Consider the following 19,613-nt stretch of genomic DNA (forward strand, 5'->3'; position numbering starts at 1 on the left):
AAATACTCTTTACACAAACAGAATCAAGCTGGAGTAGGTATACTCCTAAAACTTTGGGGCTTGGTTAGGAGTCTGAAAATCAGAGCAATGTTATTTAAAAATAAGCAAAACTATACATTTAAAAAAAACAAAAAAAACACTTTTTAGGCTATATAAATAGATCATCTACAAAACATTTATGCAAGGGAAAAATGAGTGTATAATGTCCCTTTAATCTTGTCTGTGGGTCCATGCCAGTTGCATGCACATCCATTAGAGCTAATGGGTATATGTTAGGCTTATAAAGTACATACATTTGTTATTTGGCATTCATTATAGAAATAAATGCCAAATATGGCCGCAGGCAGAGGCATTTGCCTGTGTAACAATTCAACACACAAATAGCTGTGCAGATACAGATGTGTGAGTTTCACTTTTACACTAATAAATCCAGTGCAGAAAACAGCCAAATGCTGCTGCCTGCGGCCATATTCAGCATTTGCTTCTATAACAGACGTAGAATAATAAAGCCAAGTATTTGTAATGCATATGTGTGGGCATCTATGTAGCTCACCTTGTTCTGCAGTACAGCTCTAATGACCAAGCACAGCTCTTCTAGTCGTTCAGCATTTTGCACACATAGACTTTTCACATCTTTAAGCAACTTGTTCAGATTTTCCAGAATTCCCATCACCACTAATCTCTCCTTATCTTGCATAATTCCCCGCAGTAAAGCAGGGATGACATGGGAGATGTAGCTCTGCAGGACTGGTCATTAGGCAGAAGAGGTTGTGTGAAGAACATGAGACATAGGGAATGAAAAGAAGAGTTAATAAGGGTATGTGGATTGATTTAGAAGAAGCAGAGAAAAGAGTGGGAGGAAGAGATAGTAGAGCACAAAAAAAAGATCAAATCATGAAGAATTAGAGAAACGCGGATGGGATAAAGACACAGAGTTCAGTTCAAAAGAGGAAGCAAAAGCATAGTATAAAGAAGATGGTTAGCAGTGTGTGAATATAAATGTGCACAGGGCAATGAGGGATGAGAAATAGAGTGCAAAGGAGAACATAAACAGGAAAGAGACAGCGTGTGTAGCGGAGAAGAATAAGAAAGCGAACAAGTAAGCAGAAAGTAAAATGATTATAGTGAGAATGAATAACAATAAAGTGGTGGATTAAAGAGGAGACATGAATGAGAATTAAGAAACAAAATGTAAACAAGTTAAAAAAAGGATGTGGAAAAAAAAATCACGAATAAACATTTTAAAATTGTGAACAAAAGGGGACGTGATGCATATGAGTAAAATCATGCTACAAGTAAATAAAATGAGCATGATTAAGATGAGAGGAATCGAGTATTAGATGTAATTGTTCAACAATGGTTCCCTTATTACAAAATACAATTCCTACGTTGTTTAAGACTTGTTTGGCCCAGGCCCTGTAACACATAGCCACATGACAATTAACACAAACGCAGATTCCCTTGTGCACAAACACTCTCTTACTCACATATGCAAGCACACACACACTCCTAAACACACATGCACGCGTGTGCACACACTTACTCCTGCTGCTTGTGAGCATGTTATATCCTAGATGATGAGATGAGCAAGTTAGATGCACGACACAACATACGTAGTTCCTAATTCCAAAAAAAAAGTTTCTGCTTACAACATAAAGTCCTGTGAATATATTTTAACAACTTTAAGAGACAGGAAAGTCAAAATTACTCTTTCATGATTCATAAAGAGAGTACAACTTTAAACAGCTTTCCAATTAACTTCTATTACCAAATCGTATTTGTTCTATTGGTATTCTTTGTTAAAGGGCATACCTAGGTATACCCAGGGGGCAGAAATACACTATTGGGAGCTAGCTGGTGATTGGTGGCATATACATGCCTCTTGTCATTGCCTCACTCACTAGTTCCTAGTAGTACACTGCTGCTCCTAAACCTACTCTTCATTGAAGCATACCTAGAGAACAAAGCAAATTTGATAGTAGAAGTAAATCGTAAAATGTTTTAAAACGATATTCACTATCTGAATCATTAAAGTTTAATTTTAACTTTCCTGATCATTTAAAAACAGCTTTGAGAGAAAAAAAAATTATGCTTACCTGATAAATGTATTTCTTTTTTGACACAATGAGTCCACGGATCATCTTAATTACTGATGGGATATTCACCTCCTGGTCAGCAGGAGGAGGCAAAGAGCAGCACAGCAGAGCTGTTAAATAGCTCCTCCCTTCCCTCCCACTACAGTCATTCGACCTAAGTTAGGAAGAGAAAGGAAAAACCAAGGTGCAGAGGTGTCTGAAGTCTAGAATAACCCACAACCTAAAGTCTAAAAGAGCAGGGCGGGCCGTGGACTCATCGTGTCAAAAAAGAAATAAATTCATCAGGTAAGCATAAATTTTCTTTTCTTTTTTAAGACACGATGAGTCCACGTGTTATAGGGACCTATAGTGTGCCGTCACACATTATCACTTTAAGTTGCTTTAGTTAATTTTAGCTAGTCTCATTTTTAGCTAGCTCTATATTGTTATAAGCATTATTACTTAAATTGTACACTTATAGACTTTTATTGTATACTTATTTGTACCTTGTTCATTTAATTGACACTTGTCATCACAATTTATTTATCCATATATTTTACACATATGGTGATCTATGATTTATATATTGTTTAATTCACATCCAATTATATTTATCAGTGGGATTAAAAGGTAAAAATAACATATTTTATAGGGGTCATTTTTTTTTAATCTATAAGCCCATTGGTCTTTTTGCATCTTTAAGCCCATTGGTCTAAATCACAATTGGTATCATTTCCAATTTGGACCACATCCCATTCCCATTTATTCTAGTCCAATAGCTCGATCTCGATTTATACATGCTTAGGTAATATTTGCTATAACCCTCCTTGATGTTTTGTATTTGATTTGTAATTAAATTCATTATTTTATACATTTTTATGTGCATTTGATGACACATTGTATATTCATCACACTATGTATATTCATGGTTAGTTGTTTAAGTTGATTCATTTAGGTGACCTTAATAATACTTAAGCCTCTGGTGCTCCTATAGTCATCATCTCTTGTAATCTCCTTATAAAGATTTTGTTAGGAAATCTAATATAGTGAGCTTGTATTCCACCTAGGTGCCGGTCACTATACATTTTGCTTATCTTCTTGGATTGTTTACCTTTGCTCCAACAAGACTGATTGGGTCTCCATGTAGGTTTAGATTGTTCCTGCTTAGTGGAGGAAGAGAAAGAATTTCCCTTGGAATCTCGAAAGGAACGAATATTACTCTGTCATCCTTTTTGTTTGTTTCTCTTATCCTGAGTAAGGAGATGACCCTTACCTCCCGTAATATATCAGAGATAATTTACGTCAGGCCAAGTCCAAACAAGGTGTTCCCCTTGTAAGGAATTGCTAGAAGCTTAGACTTAGATGACACGTCCGTAGACCAAGTTTTTAACCATAAGGCTCTGCGGGCTAAGACAGAGAAAACCGAACTCTTAGCTGCCAGCTTAATAATCTTAAGGGAAGCATCCGTAATAAAAACATTAGCTAGCTTCAGAGCTTTTATCCTGTCTTGGATCTCCTCCAAAGAAGTCTCAGTCCTAAGAGACTCAGACAGAGCATCAAACCAATATGCTGCCGCACTAGTGACAGTAGCAACAGCAGACCCTGGTGAACATAAATCTTTTTAAGTAAACCCTCTAATTTTTTGTCCATAGCATCTTTGAAAGCACAACTATCCTCTATGGGAATAGTAGTTCTCTTGGCTAAGGTGGAAACAGCGACTTCCACATTAGGAACTGTTTGCCAAGCCTCCTTGAAAGAGTCAGCTATGGGAAACATCTTCTTAAAAATAGGGGATGGAGAAAAGTAAATGCCTGGTCTCTCCCACTCCTTAGTAACTATCTCCGAAGCTCGCTTTGGAACCGGAAATATGTCCGAGTAAGAAGGAACTTCGAAATATCTGTCTAATTTACTAGACTTCGCAGGGGCAACCACAACCGTGGAGTCACAGTCGTCTAAAGTAACCAAAAGCTCCCTGAGTAACAGGCGGAGGTGTTCTAGTTTAAACCTAAAAGTTACAACCTCTGAGTCCGTCAGAGGCAATCAACTTTCTGAGTCTGAAATTTCGCCTTCAGGTGGAACCTTAATACTCTCCTCCTCAGGTCCTTGGGAGGGTACTTCCGAGATTGCCACCATTGCATCAGAAACCTCATTCACTGTATGTCTAGCTTTCCTCTTACGTTTGTCTTGCAGCATTGGGAAAGCAGACAACGCATCAGAAATTGTGGAAGACATGAGATCAGCTATGTCTTTTAAGGTAACTCCAGCGGGTGCTAGAGTAGACGTACAGGGCACTGCTTGAGTGGGCGATAAAGTTTGGGACGCATGGGGAGAAAGCTGTGGCATACTTTGAATCTCATCATTAGACTCTTGAGAAACATCCGCTTTTAAAAAATTTTGCTCATGAAAAATCTTTTCCCTATAATTTAAAGCCCTCTCAATACATGAGGGTCAGAAAGGGATTGGTGGTTCCACATTAGCATCCAAACACATGGAGCAAGTACCACTTTGCAAGTCTCCTGTGTCCATACTGATTCACAAAAACATAAAATCGGCAAAAAAAATTTTTTTAATTTTTTCAAAAAAGTTTAAATGTAAAAACCGTTACTGTGCCTTTAAATTTTAAAGAGAAACTTTTTCTACTGCGAGTGCTAAAAAACATTATTTATGTAAGAACTTACCTGATAAATTCATTTCTTTCATATTAGCAAGAGTCCATGAGCTAGTGACGTATGGGATATACATTCCCACCAGGAGGGGCAAAGTTTCCCAAACCTCAAAATGCCTACAAATACACCCCTCACCACACCCACAAATCAGTTTAACGCATAGCCAAGAAGTGGGGTGATAAGAAAAAAAGCGCGAAAGCATAAAAAATAAGGAATTGGAATAATTGTGCTTTATACAAAAAAATCATAACCACCACAAAAAAGGGTGGGTCTCATGGACTCTTGCTAATATGAAAGAAATGAATTTATCAGGTAAGTTCTTACATAAATTATGTTTTCTTTCATGTAATTAGCAAGAGTCCATGAGCTAGTGACGTATGGGATAATGACTACAAAAGATGTGGATCTTCCACGCAAGAGTCACTAGAGAGGGAGGGATAAAATAAAGACAGCCAATTCCGCTGAATAAAATCCACACCCAAAATAAAGTTTAAATCTTATAATGAAAAAAACTAAAATTATAAGCAGAAGAATCAAACTGAAACAGCTGCCTGAAGTACTTTTCTACCAAAAACTGCTTCAGAAGAAGAAAACACATCAAAATGGTAGAATTTAGTAAAAGTATGCAAAGAAGACCAAGTGGCTGCTTTGCAAATCTGATCAACTGAAGCTTCATTCCTATACGCCCAGGAAGTAGAAACTGACCTAGTAGAATGAGCTGTAATCCTTTGAGGCAGAGTTTTACCCGACTCGACATAGGCATGATGAAACAAAGATTTTAACCAGGATGCCAAAGAAATGGCAAAAGCCTTCTGACCTTTCCTAGAACCGGAAAAGATAACAAATAGACTAGAAGTCTTTCGGAAATCCTTAGTAGCTTCAACATAATATTTCAAAGCTCTAACTACATCCAAAGAATGCAACGACTTTTTCTTAGAATTCTTAGGATTAGGACACAATGAAGGAACCACAAATTCTCTACTAATGTTGTTAGAATTCACAACCTTAGGGAAAATTTAAAAGAAGTTCGCAACACCGCCTTATCCTGATGAAAAATCAGAAAAGGAGACTCACAAGAAAGAGCAGATAATTCAGAAACTCTTCTAGCAGAAGAGATGGCCAAACAAAACTTTCCAAGAAAGTAATTTAATGTCCAGAGAATGCATAAATTCAAACGGAGGAGCTTGAAGAGCCCCCAGAACCAAATTCAAACTCCAAGGAGGAGAGATTGACTTAATAACAGGTTTTATACGAGCCAAAGCTTGTACAAAACAATGAATATCAGGAAGACTGGCAATCTTTCTGTGAAAAAGAACAGAAAGAGCAGAGATTTGACCTTCAAGGAACTTGCAGAAAAACCTTATCCAAACAATCCTGAAGAAACTGTAAAATTCTAGGAATTCTAAAAGAATGCCAAGAAAAATGATGAGAAAAACATGTAATGTAAATCTTCCAGACTCAATAATATATCTTCCTAGATACAGCTTAACGAGCCTGTAACATAGTATTAATCACAGAGTCAGAGAAACCTCTATGACTGAGAATCAAGCGTTCAATCTCCATACCTTCAAATTTAAGGATTTGAGATCCTGATGGAAAAAAGGACCTTGTGATAGAAGGTCTGGTCTTAACGGAAGAGTCCACGGTTGGCAAGTGGCCATCCGGACAAAATCCGCATACCAAAACTTGTGAGGCCATGCTGGAGCCACCAGCAGAATAAACGAACGTTCCTTTAGAATCTTGGAAAAAGAACTATAGGCGGAAAGATATAAGCAGGATGATACTTCCAAGGAAGTGACAATGCATCCACTGCTTCCGCCTGAGGATCCCTGGATCTGGACAGATACCTGGGAAGCTTCTTGTTTAGATGAGAAGCCATCAGATCTATTTCTGGAAGTCCCCATATTTGAACAATCTGAAGAAATACCTCTGGGTGAAGAAACCATTCGCCCGGATGTAGCGTTTGGCGACTGAGATAATCCGCTTCCCAATTGTCTATACCTGGGATATGAACCGCAGAAATTAGACAGGAGCTGGATTCCGCCCATACAAGTGTTCGAGAGACTTCTTTCATAGCCAGAGGACTGTGAGTTCCTCCTTGATGATTGACATATGCCACGGTTGTGACATCGTCCGTCTAGAAACAAATGAACGACTCTCTCTTTAGAAGAGGCCACGACTGAAGAGCTCTGAAAATTGCATGGAGTTCCAAAAATGTTGATTGGTAATCTCACCTCCTGAGATTCCCAAACCCCTTGTGCTGTCAGAAACCCCCATACAGCTCCCCAACCTGTCAGACTTGCATATGTTAAGATCACAGTCTAGGTTGGAAGAACAAAAGAAGCCCCCTGAACAAAACGATGGTGGTCTGTCCACCACGTCAGAGAGTGTCGAACAATCGGTTTTAAAGATATTAATTGAGATATCTTTGTATAATCCCTGCACCACTGGTTCAGCAAACAGAGCTGAAGAGGTCGCATGTGAAAACGAGCAAAGGGGATTGCGTCCAATGCAGCAGTCATAAGACCTCGAATTTCCATGCATAAGGCTAACGAAGGGAAAAGATTAAGACTGAAGGTTTCGATAAGCTGAAACCAATTTCAGACGCCTCTTGTCCGTCAGAGACAGAATCAAGAACACTGAATCTATCAGGAAACCTAAAAAGGTTACCCTTGTCTGAGGAATCAAACAAACTTTTTGGTAAATTGATCCTCCAATCATGTTATTGAAGAAACAACACTTATAAAAGACTGGAAAGGTTCTTTCAAGTGAAAATGAGCAAAGGGAATTGAATCCAATGACCTAAAACTTCTATGCATATATAGCAACTGAAGGAAATAATAGAGACTAAAGGTACCGATAGATGGAACCCAATAACATTACCCCTTGTCTGATAGAGACAAGGACAGTGACACAAACTATCTGGAAACCTAAAAAAGGTGATCCTTGTGTGAGGAATCAAGAGCTTTAGAAAAGAAGATCCTCTAACTATGTCCTGAAGAGTAAGTGAATCATATGAGATTCCGCATCCTCAGAAAATAATCTGAATGAAAACAGAAAAATGAAAATATGCATTTATTGTATCTAATGAAAACAAATAATGCTATCAATGACCATAAAAAGGCAAAATAGTCTTAATAAAACTCCAAAACCCGGTTCCTCAAAAGGAACTGGAATAAATACCCCAGAAGATTCCAGGTCTGAGCAGCGCTTGAACCCCATGCGTGCCCAGCCATGCTTCAACAGTACCCAAAATATATAGGACAGAAACACAGTTAAAGAAAGTGTTAGCCTTACTGGAATAAAAACAAAGAAATTTGGACAAAATAAATTTCAAAGAAGCCTTAACCTGCCCCTTACCAGCCAAGCTGGAATACGGCACGTACATCGCTAAATTAGGGAGCTGATTTCGAACTCCAATTATAGACATGTTACTTGGGAAAGAACTCAGGAATTTGTTCCTTAATAAGAACAACCAAACCAGTATAAGCTTAAAGTTTTAGTCTTAGAACTCAACCTTGAAGCCCAGAGTAACAGTTAAGAATTGAATCCAATTATAAAACAGATAATTGATTATCTTAGAACAAAAGAAATATGGATTTTTTTTTTTTTAAAAATCACAAAATTCTTCTAGCTAAAAAAGCTAAAGACATAGATTAACCCTCATTTGTGAAAATATTCAATAAAATGAAGACACAAATGAAATTATTAGCATGATAGTCCAGTTTAAAGGACCAGCCAATACAGTGGACTTGCATAATCAATAAATGCAAAACAACAAGACAAATGCAACAGCACCTAGTCTAGTAAATGTTGTCCCTTTAACAATGCTAAAATAAATCATAATCTGATACTTGATCTTAAAGTAAACAGAGAAAAAAAGAAGCAATTGCAATATCCAAATAAATCACAGGACCAAAAAAAGTACCTGAAACTAAATAATTTTCCATAAATAAGATACAACTATCTAAAGGAAAATAAATACTATTTTGCTATAGAAACAATAGCATAATTAGTAAAATTAGAGATAGCCCCAATAAATTGGAGAACCCTCCAAATTGAGTTTTAACTGCTGGCAAAGAATATAGTTTAAAACCTTTGAAGAAGGAATAAAAGAAAATTCTCAGCCTATTCCATTCCCTAGTATAGGGAATTGGAAAGAAAACCTCTGAAAACACAGAAGAAATAAATAGGCAGAAATAATGTCAGCTAGTCTTAAAGAACTAGTTACCTTAATATCCAAAATAATCAACACCTTTTCAACAAAGAACAAATGTACTTTAATAATAGAAAAATAATAAAAAAGTAGATTTGTTAGTGTCAATATCTGATGAAGAAAATTTCTGAAAGAGAAAAAAACATCATCAGAGAAGGATAAATCAGTATGTTGTTGGTCATTTGAAACTTCAATAATTAAAAAAGAAGTGAAAAAGACCTAAAAATTTTATTAGAAGGCACGAAGTCAGACAAAGCCTTTAACATAGAATCAGAAAAATATTTCTTATAAGTCTTCTAAATATTTCTTGTAAGAAAATATATAAAGCATAAATACTAATGGATTCCGCATGTAAAAGTATAACATAATAACTTATTACAAACCATAGCTAAAGATAAACATTTATAACATTTAAAATAAATGAACTTAGCTTTGGTAGAACTTAAACTCAGTTAAGCGTTTTTCCAGAAGTGGCTTCTGATTAAGTGTCAATCTAAGACATCTTGCAATATGTAATAGAAAAAAACAGAATTTATGTTTACCTGATAAATTACTTTCTCCAACGGTGTGTCCGGTCCACGGCGTCATCCTTACTTGTGGGATATTCTCTTCCCCAACAGGAAATGGCAAAGAGCCCAGCAAAGCTGGTCACATGATCCCTCCTAGGCTCCGCCTACCCCAGTCATTCGACCGACGTTAAGGAGGAATATTTGCATAGGAGAAACCATATGATACCGTGGTGACTGTAGTTAAAGAAAATAAATTATCAGACCTGATTAAAAAACCAGGGCGGGCCGTGGACCGGACACACCGTTGGAGAAAGTAATTTATCAGGTAAACATAAATTCTGTTTTCTCCAACATAGGTGTGTCCGGTCCACGGCGTCATCCTTACTTGTGGGAACCAATACCAAAGCTTTAGGACACGGATGAAGGGAGGGAGCAAATCAGGTCACCTAAATGGAAGGCACCACGGCTTGCAAAACCTTTCTCCCAAAAATAGCCTCAGAAGAAGCAAAAGTATCAAACTTGTAAAATTTGGTAAAAGTGTGCAGTGAAGACCAAGTCGCTGCCCTACATATCTGATCAACAGAAGCCTCGTTCTTGAAGGCCCATGTGGAAGCCACAGCCCTAGTGGAATGAGCTGTGATTCTTTCAGGAGGCTGCCGTCCGGCAGTCACATAAGCCAATCTGATGATGCTTTTAATCCAAAAAGAGAGAGAGGTAGAAGTTGCTTTTTGACCTCTCCTTTTACCAGAATAAACAACAAACAAGGAAGATGTTTGTCTAAAATCCTTTGTAGCATCTAAATAGAATTTTAGAGCGCGAACAACATCCAAATTGTGCAACAAACGTTCCTTCTTCGAAACTGGTTTCGGACACAAAGAAGGCACGACTATCTCCTGGTTAATGTTTTTGTTAGAAACAACTTTTGGAAGAAAACCAGGTTTAGTACGTAAAACCACCTTATCTGCATGGAACACCAGATAAGGAGGAGAACACTGCAGAGCAGATAATTCTGAAACTCTTCTAGCAGAAGAAATTGCAACCAAAAACAAAACTTTCCAAGATAATAACTTAATATCAACGGAATGTAAGGGTTCAAACGGAACCCCCTGAAGAACTGAAAGAACTAAGTTGAGACTCCAAGGAGGAGTCAAAGGTTTGTAAACAGGCTTGATTCTAACCAGAGCCTGAACAAAGGCTTGAACATCTGGCACAGCTGCCAGCTTTTCGTGAAGTAACACAGACAAGGCAGAAATCTGTCCCTTCAAGGAACTTGCAGATAATCCTTTCTCCAATCCTTCTTGAAGAAAGGATAGAATCTTAGGAATCTTTACCTTGTCCCAAGGGAATCCTTTAGATTCACACCAACAGATATATTTTTTCCATATTTTGTGGTAAATTTTTCTAGTTACAGGCTTTCTGGCCTGAACAAGAGTATCAATAACAGAATCTGAGAACCCTCGTTTTGATAAGATCAAGCGTTCAATCTCCAAGCAGTCAGCTGGAGTGAGACCAGATTCGGATGTTCGAACGGACCTTGAACAAGAAGGTCTCGTCTCAAAGGTAGCTTCCATGGTGGAGCCGATGACATATTCACCAGATCTGCATACCAAGTCCTGCGTGGCCACGCAGGAGCTATCAAGATCACCGACGCCCTCTCTTGATTGATCCTGGCTACCAGCCTGGGGATGAGAGGAAACGGCGGGAATACATAAGCTAGTTTGAAGGTCCAAGGTGCTACTACTGCATCTACTAGAGTCGCCTTGGGATCCCTGGATCTGGACCCGTAGCAAGGAACCTTGAAGTTCTGACGAGAGGCCATCAGATCCATGTCTGGAATGCCCCACAGTTGAGTAATTTGGGCAAAGATTTCCGGATGGAGTTCCCACTCCCCCGGATGTAATGTCTGACGACTCAGAAAATCCGCTTCCCAATTTTCCACTCCTGGGATGTGGATTGCAGACAGGTGGCAGGAGTGAGTCTCCGCCCATTGAATGATTTTGGTCACTTCTTCCATCGCCAGGGAACTCCTTGTTCCCCCCTGATGGTTGATGTACGCAACAGTCGTCATGTTGTCTGATTGAAACCGTATGAACTTGGCCTTTGCTAGCTGAGGCCAAGCCTTGAGAGCATTGAATATCGCTCTCAGTTCCAGAATATTTATCGGTAGAAGAGATTCTTCCCGAGACCAAAGACCCTGAGCTTTCAGGGGTCCCCAGACCGCGCCCCAGCCCATCAGACTGGCGTCGGTCGTGACAATGACCCACTCTGGTCTGCGGAAGGTCATCCCTTGTGACAGGTTGTCCAGGGACAGCCACCAACGGAGTGAGTCTCTGGTCCTCTGATTTACTTGTATCTTCGGAGACAAGTCTGTATAGTCCCCATTCCACTGACTGAGCATGCACAGTTGTAATGGTCTTAGATGAATGCGCGCAAAAGGAACTATGTCCATTGCCGCTACCATCAAACCTATTACTTCCATGCACTGCGCTATGGAAGGAAGAGGAACGGAATGAAGTGTTTGACAAGAGTTTAGAAGTTTTGTTTTTCTGGCCTCTGTCAGAAAAATCCTCATTTCTAAGGAGTCTATTATTGTTCCCAAGAAGGGAACCCTTGTCGACGGAGATAGAGAACTCTTTTCCACGTTCACTTTCCATCCGTGAGATCTGAGAAAGGCCAGGACTATGTCCGTGTGAGCCTTTGCTTGAGGAAGGGACGACGCTTGAATCAGAATGTCGTCCAAGTAAGGAACTACTGCAATGCCCCTTGGTCTTAGTACCGCTAGAAGGGACCCTAGGACCTTTGTGAAAATCCTTGGAGCAGTGGCTAATCCGAAAGGAAGCGCCATGAACTGGTAATGCTTGTCCAGGAATGCGAACCTTAGGAACCGATGATGTTCCTTGTGGATAGGAATATGTAGATACGCATCCTTTAAATCCACCGTGGTCATGAATTGACCTTCCTGGATGGAAGAATTGTTCGATTGCGAAAAAGTATGAAGGAATTGTTCAAAATTCACCAAAATTTCACCACAGTGTCTTAAAGCCTTAAAAGTATTGCACACCAAATTTGGAAGCTTTAACCCTTAAAATATCTTTAACCCCTTTACAGTCCCTGGTATCTGCTTTGCTGAGACCCAACCAAGCCCAAAGGGGAATACGATACCAAATGACGCCTTCAGAAAGTCTTTTCTATGTATCAGAGCTCCTCACACATGCGACTGCATGTCATGCTTCTCAAAAACAAGTGCGCAATACCGGCGCGAAAATGAGGCTCTGCCTATGATTAGGGAAAGCCCCTAGAGAATAAGGTGTCTAAAACAGTGCCTGCCGATATTATTTTACAAAAATACCCAGATTAAATGATTCCTCAAGGCTAAATATGTGTATATATGAATCGATTTAGCCCAGAAAATGTCTACAGTCTTAATAAGCCCTTGTGAAGCCCTTATTTACTGTCTGAATAAAAATGGCTTACCGGATCCCATAGGGAAAATGACAGCTTCCAGCATTACCTCGTCTTGTTAGAATGTGTCATACCTCAAGCAGCAAAAGACTGCTCACTGTTCCCCCAACTGAAGTTAATTCCTCTCAACAGTCCTGTGTGGAACAGCCATGGATTTTAGTAACGGTTGCTAATATCATTTTCCTCTTACAAACAGAAATCTTCATCTCTTTTCTGTTTCAGAGTAAATAGTACATACCAGCACTATTTTAAAATAACAAACTCTTGATTGAATAATAAAAACTACAGTTAAACACTAAAAAACTCTAAGCCATCTCCGTGGAGATGTTGCCTGTACAACGGCAAAGAGAATGACTGGGGTAGGCGGAGCCTAGGAGGGATCATGTGACCAGCTTTGCTGGGCTCTTTGCCATTTCCTGTTGGGGAAGAGAATATCCCACAAGTAAGGATGACGCCGTGGACCGGACACACCTATGTTGGAGAAACAACATATAAAGCAAAATTGATCAAATTCCTTAAATGACAGTTTCAGGAATGGGAAAAAAATGCCAATGAACAAGCTTCTAGCAACCAGAAGCAATAAATAATGAGACTTAAATATTGTGGAGACAACAATGACGCTCGAATGTTTTAGCGCCAAAAAAGCCGCCCACATTATTTGGCACCTAAATGCTTTTGGCGCCAAAAATGGCGCCACATCAGGTAACGCTGACATCTTTTGGCGCAAAAACGTCAAAAAAATGACGCAACTTCCGGCGACACGTATGACGCCGGAAATGACAAGAAAATTTTCGCGCCAAGAAAGTCCGCGCCAAGAATGACGCAATAAAATGAAGCATTTTCAGCCCCCGCGAGCCTAACAGCCCACAGGAAAAAAAGCCAAATTTTAAGGTAAGGAAAAATTGAATTATTCATATGCATTATCCCAAATATGAAACTGACTGTCTGAAAATAAGGAACGTTGAACATCCTGAATCAAGGCAAATAAATGTTTAAACACATATATTTAGAACTTTATATAAAAGTGCCCAACCATAGCTTAGAGTGTCACAGAAAATAAGACTTACTTACCCCAGGACACTCATCTACATGTAGTAGAAAGCCAAACCAGTACTGAAACGAGAATCAGTAGAGGTAATGGTATATATAAGAGTATATCGTCGATCTGAAAAGGGAGGTAAGAGATGAATCTCTACGACCGATAACAGAGAACCTATGAAATAGACCCCGTAAAAGGAGATCATTGAATTCAAATAGGCAATACTCTCTTCACATCCCTCTGACATTCACTGCACGCTGAGAGGAAAACCGGGCTCCAACCTGCTGCGGAGCGCATATCAACGTAGAATCTAGCACAAACTTACTTCACCACCTCCACAGGAGGCAAAGTTTGTAAAACTGATTTGTGGGTGTGGTGAGGGGTGTATTTGTAGGCATTTTGAGGTTTGGGAAACTTTGCCCCTCCTGGTGGGAATGTATATCCCATACGTCACTAGCTCATGGACTCTTGCTAATTACATGAAAGAAACGAGTTTAAAGCATATTTTAAGGTAAAACTCAAAGAAAAACTGCACCCCTACACCTCAGCAGCTCTGCTGAGGTGCCTACCTTACTGCCAGACAGGAGTCTCTCTCTTCAAGCAAACGATCCGTTAGAGAAGCAAACGATGTAGCAACCTTCCTAACTCAGAAACGCTTGTTCCTTATGTAAAAACAAGCGCTTCCAAGCAGAGGAACTATCCGGTGTGCATCCGGTGTGACCTCCAGATAGAGACGCAGTTTAGATAGTGAGCGCGCCAAAACCGGAAGACCTGCCCATCGTGGGCGTGGCTAAATTAATAGTAGCCTTCCCGGGCACAAAATAGTAAGAAAACGTGCCATAGTACCTAAACCACCATAAAGCTTGTCTCCCAGCCCCAGTGCCTATACATGCTGTCTTGTTCTCTCAGATTCTGAGAGTATAATGTGTCCCAAGGTGCCTATGTTTGTCCTGCAACAATAAGCCCCATATGTGTACACTTAGAAATAAAGTAAAATAAAGTAAAGTAAAGTGCTCCTTTTCCTCAAGTCCCAGGAAAAAACAATTAAGCACTTACCTCATATGTCTGCCTGACAGCCAAGGCAGTTCACCAGGTTTGAGGGGTCCTATCCCCCACATGGACCTGAGAAGAAAAAGAAATTCCTGACTATAAATTCCTCAGGTTTTCATGGTTAGGGCAGCAATAATATGGGAGGCGCAGTGAGAATTATGTCCCACAAGTTCCCATTGCTCTAAAGCCACCAAATGCCCTACTGAAGAGCAGGGATAGGCAAGGTGTCCGTACACGGACACTGGTGTCCGTGACTAGCCCTTGCAGTGTCTGCCACAACCTTAGTATATCTTTTTTTTATTATTTATTATTTATTATTAAATAATAGGAATACAAAAAAATATGTAGCGTGAGTAAAGTTAGTGGCGTGTCAAGAGACTGCTAGCGATATTGGGTGATAAGTTATGGAATAAATAAAGCCTGAGTGAAATACGGGATGTGCATCATATAATAACACCCAGCTCTATACAAAGACACAGTAGTGAAACTGGCACATGCGTATAGCCAGACAAGGGCTGGTTATAGGGTCAGTGGTATCTGCATCAGTATAACACCCAGCTCTATATAATGACACAGTAGTGACACTGGCACATGGGTATAGCCAGATGAGGGCTGGTTATAGAATCAGTAGTATCTGCATCAGTATAATAACACCCAGCACTATATAATGACACAGTAGTGACACTGTCACATGGGTATAGCCAGAGGCGGGCTGGTTATAAAATCAGTAGTATCTGCATCGGTATAATAACACCCAGCACTAAATAATGACACAGTAGTGACACCGGCACATGGGTATAGCCAGAGGAGGGCTGGTTATAGGATCAGTGGTATCTGCATCAGTATAATAACACCAAGCACTATAAGATAATGTTTTTAATTTCAAATGAACCTTGGTGTCCTTCACTAAGCTCTGTACTTTGGAAAATGTCCGCCACAGCCTCTGTCTGTGCCTATCCCTGCTGAAGAGACTGATATTGACTACGGCTACGCCCCAGGATAAAGCAGCACAATCTTGCACTACTTTAAAAATAATAAACTCTTGATTGAAGAATCTTTTCTAACACCTCACTTTACCTCTTCCTATCACTAACGTAGGCAAAGAGAATGACTGGTGTGGAAGGGAAGGGAGGAGCTATTTAACAGCTTTGCTGTGGGGCTCTTTGCAGCCTCCTGCTGACCAGGAGGTGAATATCCCATCAGTAATTTAGATGATCCGTGGACTCATCTTGTCTTAAAAAAGAAATAAACCATGTAAAATATTTTTTTTATTCAACCTGTCTAAAGAGTCTTTCCTCAGTGACTAGTGGACAAGCAATTCATAATTACAACTGCATATATTAAAAGTCACTGCTATATATAATAACCATTCATAAATCTCAATATTCAGAATATTCTGCAAGAAGCGATATATGGCTGCAACTAACGATTATTTTCATAATCGATTAATCGGCCGATAATTTTTTCGATTAATCCACTAATCGGATAAAAAAAAAAGAATCAATAATTGTTTCCTATATTTAAAATAAAATCAACATACTGAGTGTTACAAATATAAACTTCAGACTAAAACTTTACATTAACACAACTGTTTGGCCAATTTTTAAGCAGCAGGACACAGTTTTATAATTAAGCAAAACAAAACCACAAACTGTTTGAAAAGTGGTAGAAATAGAAAGAGGTAGACTATAACTGTTAATAACATTCTGTTATTCATTCTTTCAAAAACTTTGCATTGAAATACAAAAATGTTAACATGCTCCTGGCTGAGGCTGGCTCTCATTTTGCAGCTATTTTGCCTGCAGCAGAGAAGAGGATCTCAGATGGTGTTGAGGTGTCTGAGATGCATAAGTAGGGTTTTGCCAATTTCACCAAAGTGGGATATTGATCTTTGTTAGCTTCACCAATGCAAAAGTGTTTTCCACCCTGACAAGGGGCCTCTCAACAAAGTAAGCCTAGACTTCATTCTAACATAAAAAATATCTTGAATATCTATATGCAGTGATAAATAACCAGCTATAAAGTTAGGGGAAAATATCTAGTCCGCCCTAAAAATAACAGATATTTACTTTAAAAATATAAAAAAACAAAAAAAAAAGTCAAAGCACTTTATATCAATAACAGGACAAAGCCTTACACATTTATTTATACAGTACATGTAATCAGCAATACCAAGCAAACTGCTAATAATTGTGCAAACAGATAATGGTGCACATCAATTCAAATAACTCCCATTAATCTAGTGCTGGGTGTAAATAACAAGCTCTGCACTATATCATGCAGAGCATAACCCCAAATCACATGATTTAATGTAAACAATCCAAATGATGACTCCTATTATTTCTGCACATGAGCCAGGAGTAGTTAACTTATACTGTTCTGAAGAAGTGAAAAGTAAACATCTGTAGACGTCCTTTAGGCTAAGTGCATAACCATAAAACCCAATTCCATGTGAAGCAGCTGGTGTCATGTACAGACCAACTAATTGCAAACCAACTAATCAATTATAAAATTAGTTGACAACTATTTCCGTTATTGATTATAACGATTAGTTGTTGCAGCTCTAAAGCGATACTTGTAATGATTCTTTAAAAAGCAAATACAACATATTCCGCAGTGTAGCAGCCAATGCTGAAATACACTTCCAACAAGTCATCTGATTAATGCCACTTGATACTCACTGTATTTTCCTTCTCCTCTGCACAAATATTCCCATCCTTTACCTCTCCATGTTGTGACTTCAAGTAAAGGAACATATAGCTGCAATAAGAAAATGCTGTAATACATTAAAGCATTTTCTTATAGCTTGTCTATAGATTCGTTTTAAAGGGACAGTCTAGTCAAAATTAAGCTTTCATGATTCAGATAGGGCATTCACTTTTAAACAACTTTCCAATTCACTTTTATCACCAAATTTGCTTTGTCCTCTTGGTATTCGTTGTTGAAAGCTAAACCTAGGTAGGCTTATTTTCTAAGCCATTGAAAGTGCCTCTTATCTCAGTGCATTTTTACAGTTTTTTACTGCTATATAGTGCTAGTTCATGTGTGTCATATAGATACTATTGTTCTGACTCCTATGGAGCTACTTAATAGAGGGCACTGATTGGCTAAAATGCAAGTCTGTCAAAAGAACTGAAATAAGGGGGCAGTCTGCAGTGGTTAAGATACAAGGTAATCATAGAGGTAAAAAGTATATTAAAGGGATAGGAAAGTTAAAATTAAACTTGCATGATTCAGATAGAGCATGTACTTTTAAGACACTTTTAAATTCACTTATTTTATCAAATGTGTTTTTTTTTTCTCTTGGTATCCCTTGTTGAAAAAGAATATGCACATATCCTACACTAGTAGAAGCTAGCTGCTGATTGGTGCCTGCACACATTTGTCCTTTATGATAGGTTAACTAGGTGTGTTCAGCTTGCTGCTAGTAGGACAATCTGTTCCTTCAGCAAAGGATAACACGAGAGGGAAGCATATGTGATAATAAAAGTAAATTTAAAAGTTGTTTAAAAGTGTATGTTCTATACAAAACATGAAAGAAAATTTTAGGCTTTCCTATCCCTTTAATATAACCGTGTTGGTTATGCAAAACTGGGGTATGGGTAATAAAGGGATTATCTACCCTTAAACAATAAAAATTCTGGAGAAGACTGTCCCTTTAACTACAATAAAGAGATTGAATACATAATTAAATCAGCTCTGGAGTAGGTAGAAACATATGACACTCATGATTGGATCACCATATTGAGTGCTGAAGTTGTACTTAAAGGGACACTAAACACTCATTTTATTTGTGTAAAAAAATTCTCCTTGCCCAATGCTAGGTTTTATAAATGCTGCAACACAATACCAAGGTTCTGGACTTTCATTTTCAAATAAAGATAGCAAGAGAACAAAGAAAAATTGATAATAGGAGTAAATTAGAAAGTTGCTTAAAATTGCATGCTCTATCTGAATTATGAAAGAAAAAAATTGGGTTCAGTGTCCCTTTAAAAAAACAAACAAAACAAAAAACATTCACATCTCAAATTCTGATTAAAGGGACAGTAAACTCAAAAAAAATCTTTCATGCTTTAAACAGGGCATGTAATTTTAAACAACTTTCCAATGTACTTTTAGTACCAATTTTGCTTTGTTCTCTTGGTATTCTTAGTTGAAAGCTAAATATAGGAGGTTCATGTGCTAATTTCTTAGACCTTGAAGACTGCCTCTAATCTGAAAGCATTTTGACAGTTTTTCACCACTAGAGGGCGTTAGTTCATGTGTTTCATATAGATTACATAGAGCTCAGGCACGTGAAGCTCCTAGGAATCAGCACTGATTGGCTAAAAATGCAAGTCTGTCAAAAGAACTGAAATACGGGGGAAGTTTGCAGAGGCATAGATACAAGGTAATCACAGAGGTAAAAAACATAATTTATGTAAGAACTTACCTGATAAATTCATTTCTTTTTTATATTAGCAAGAGTCCATGAGCTAGTGACGTATGGGATATACATTCCTACCAGGAGGGGCAAAGTTTCCCAAACCTTAAAATGCCTATAAATACACCCCTCACCACACCCACAATTCAGTTTAACGAATAGCCAAGAAGTGG

General features: G+C 38.6%; 1 protein-coding gene across 2 annotated transcripts in view; it reads right to left on the bottom strand.

Annotated features, from left to right (window-relative positions):
- Window positions 1-19,613, bottom strand: part of IPO4 (importin 4) — a 722,238-nt gene that overhangs the window by 186,287 nt on the left and 516,338 nt on the right. For both annotated transcript variants that reach the window (XM_053702364.1, XM_053702363.1), the window contains exon 23: window positions 554-747. In XM_053702364.1, coding sequence (XP_053558339.1) covers window positions 554-747 — 194 coding nt within the window. The remainder of the gene's footprint in view (window positions 1-553; window positions 748-19,613) is intronic.

Source organism: Bombina bombina, chromosome 2 (genome assembly GCF_027579735.1).
Source record: "Bombina bombina isolate aBomBom1 chromosome 2, aBomBom1.pri, whole genome shotgun sequence".
Classification (NCBI taxonomy): Eukaryota; Metazoa; Chordata; class Amphibia; order Anura; family Bombinatoridae; genus Bombina; species Bombina bombina.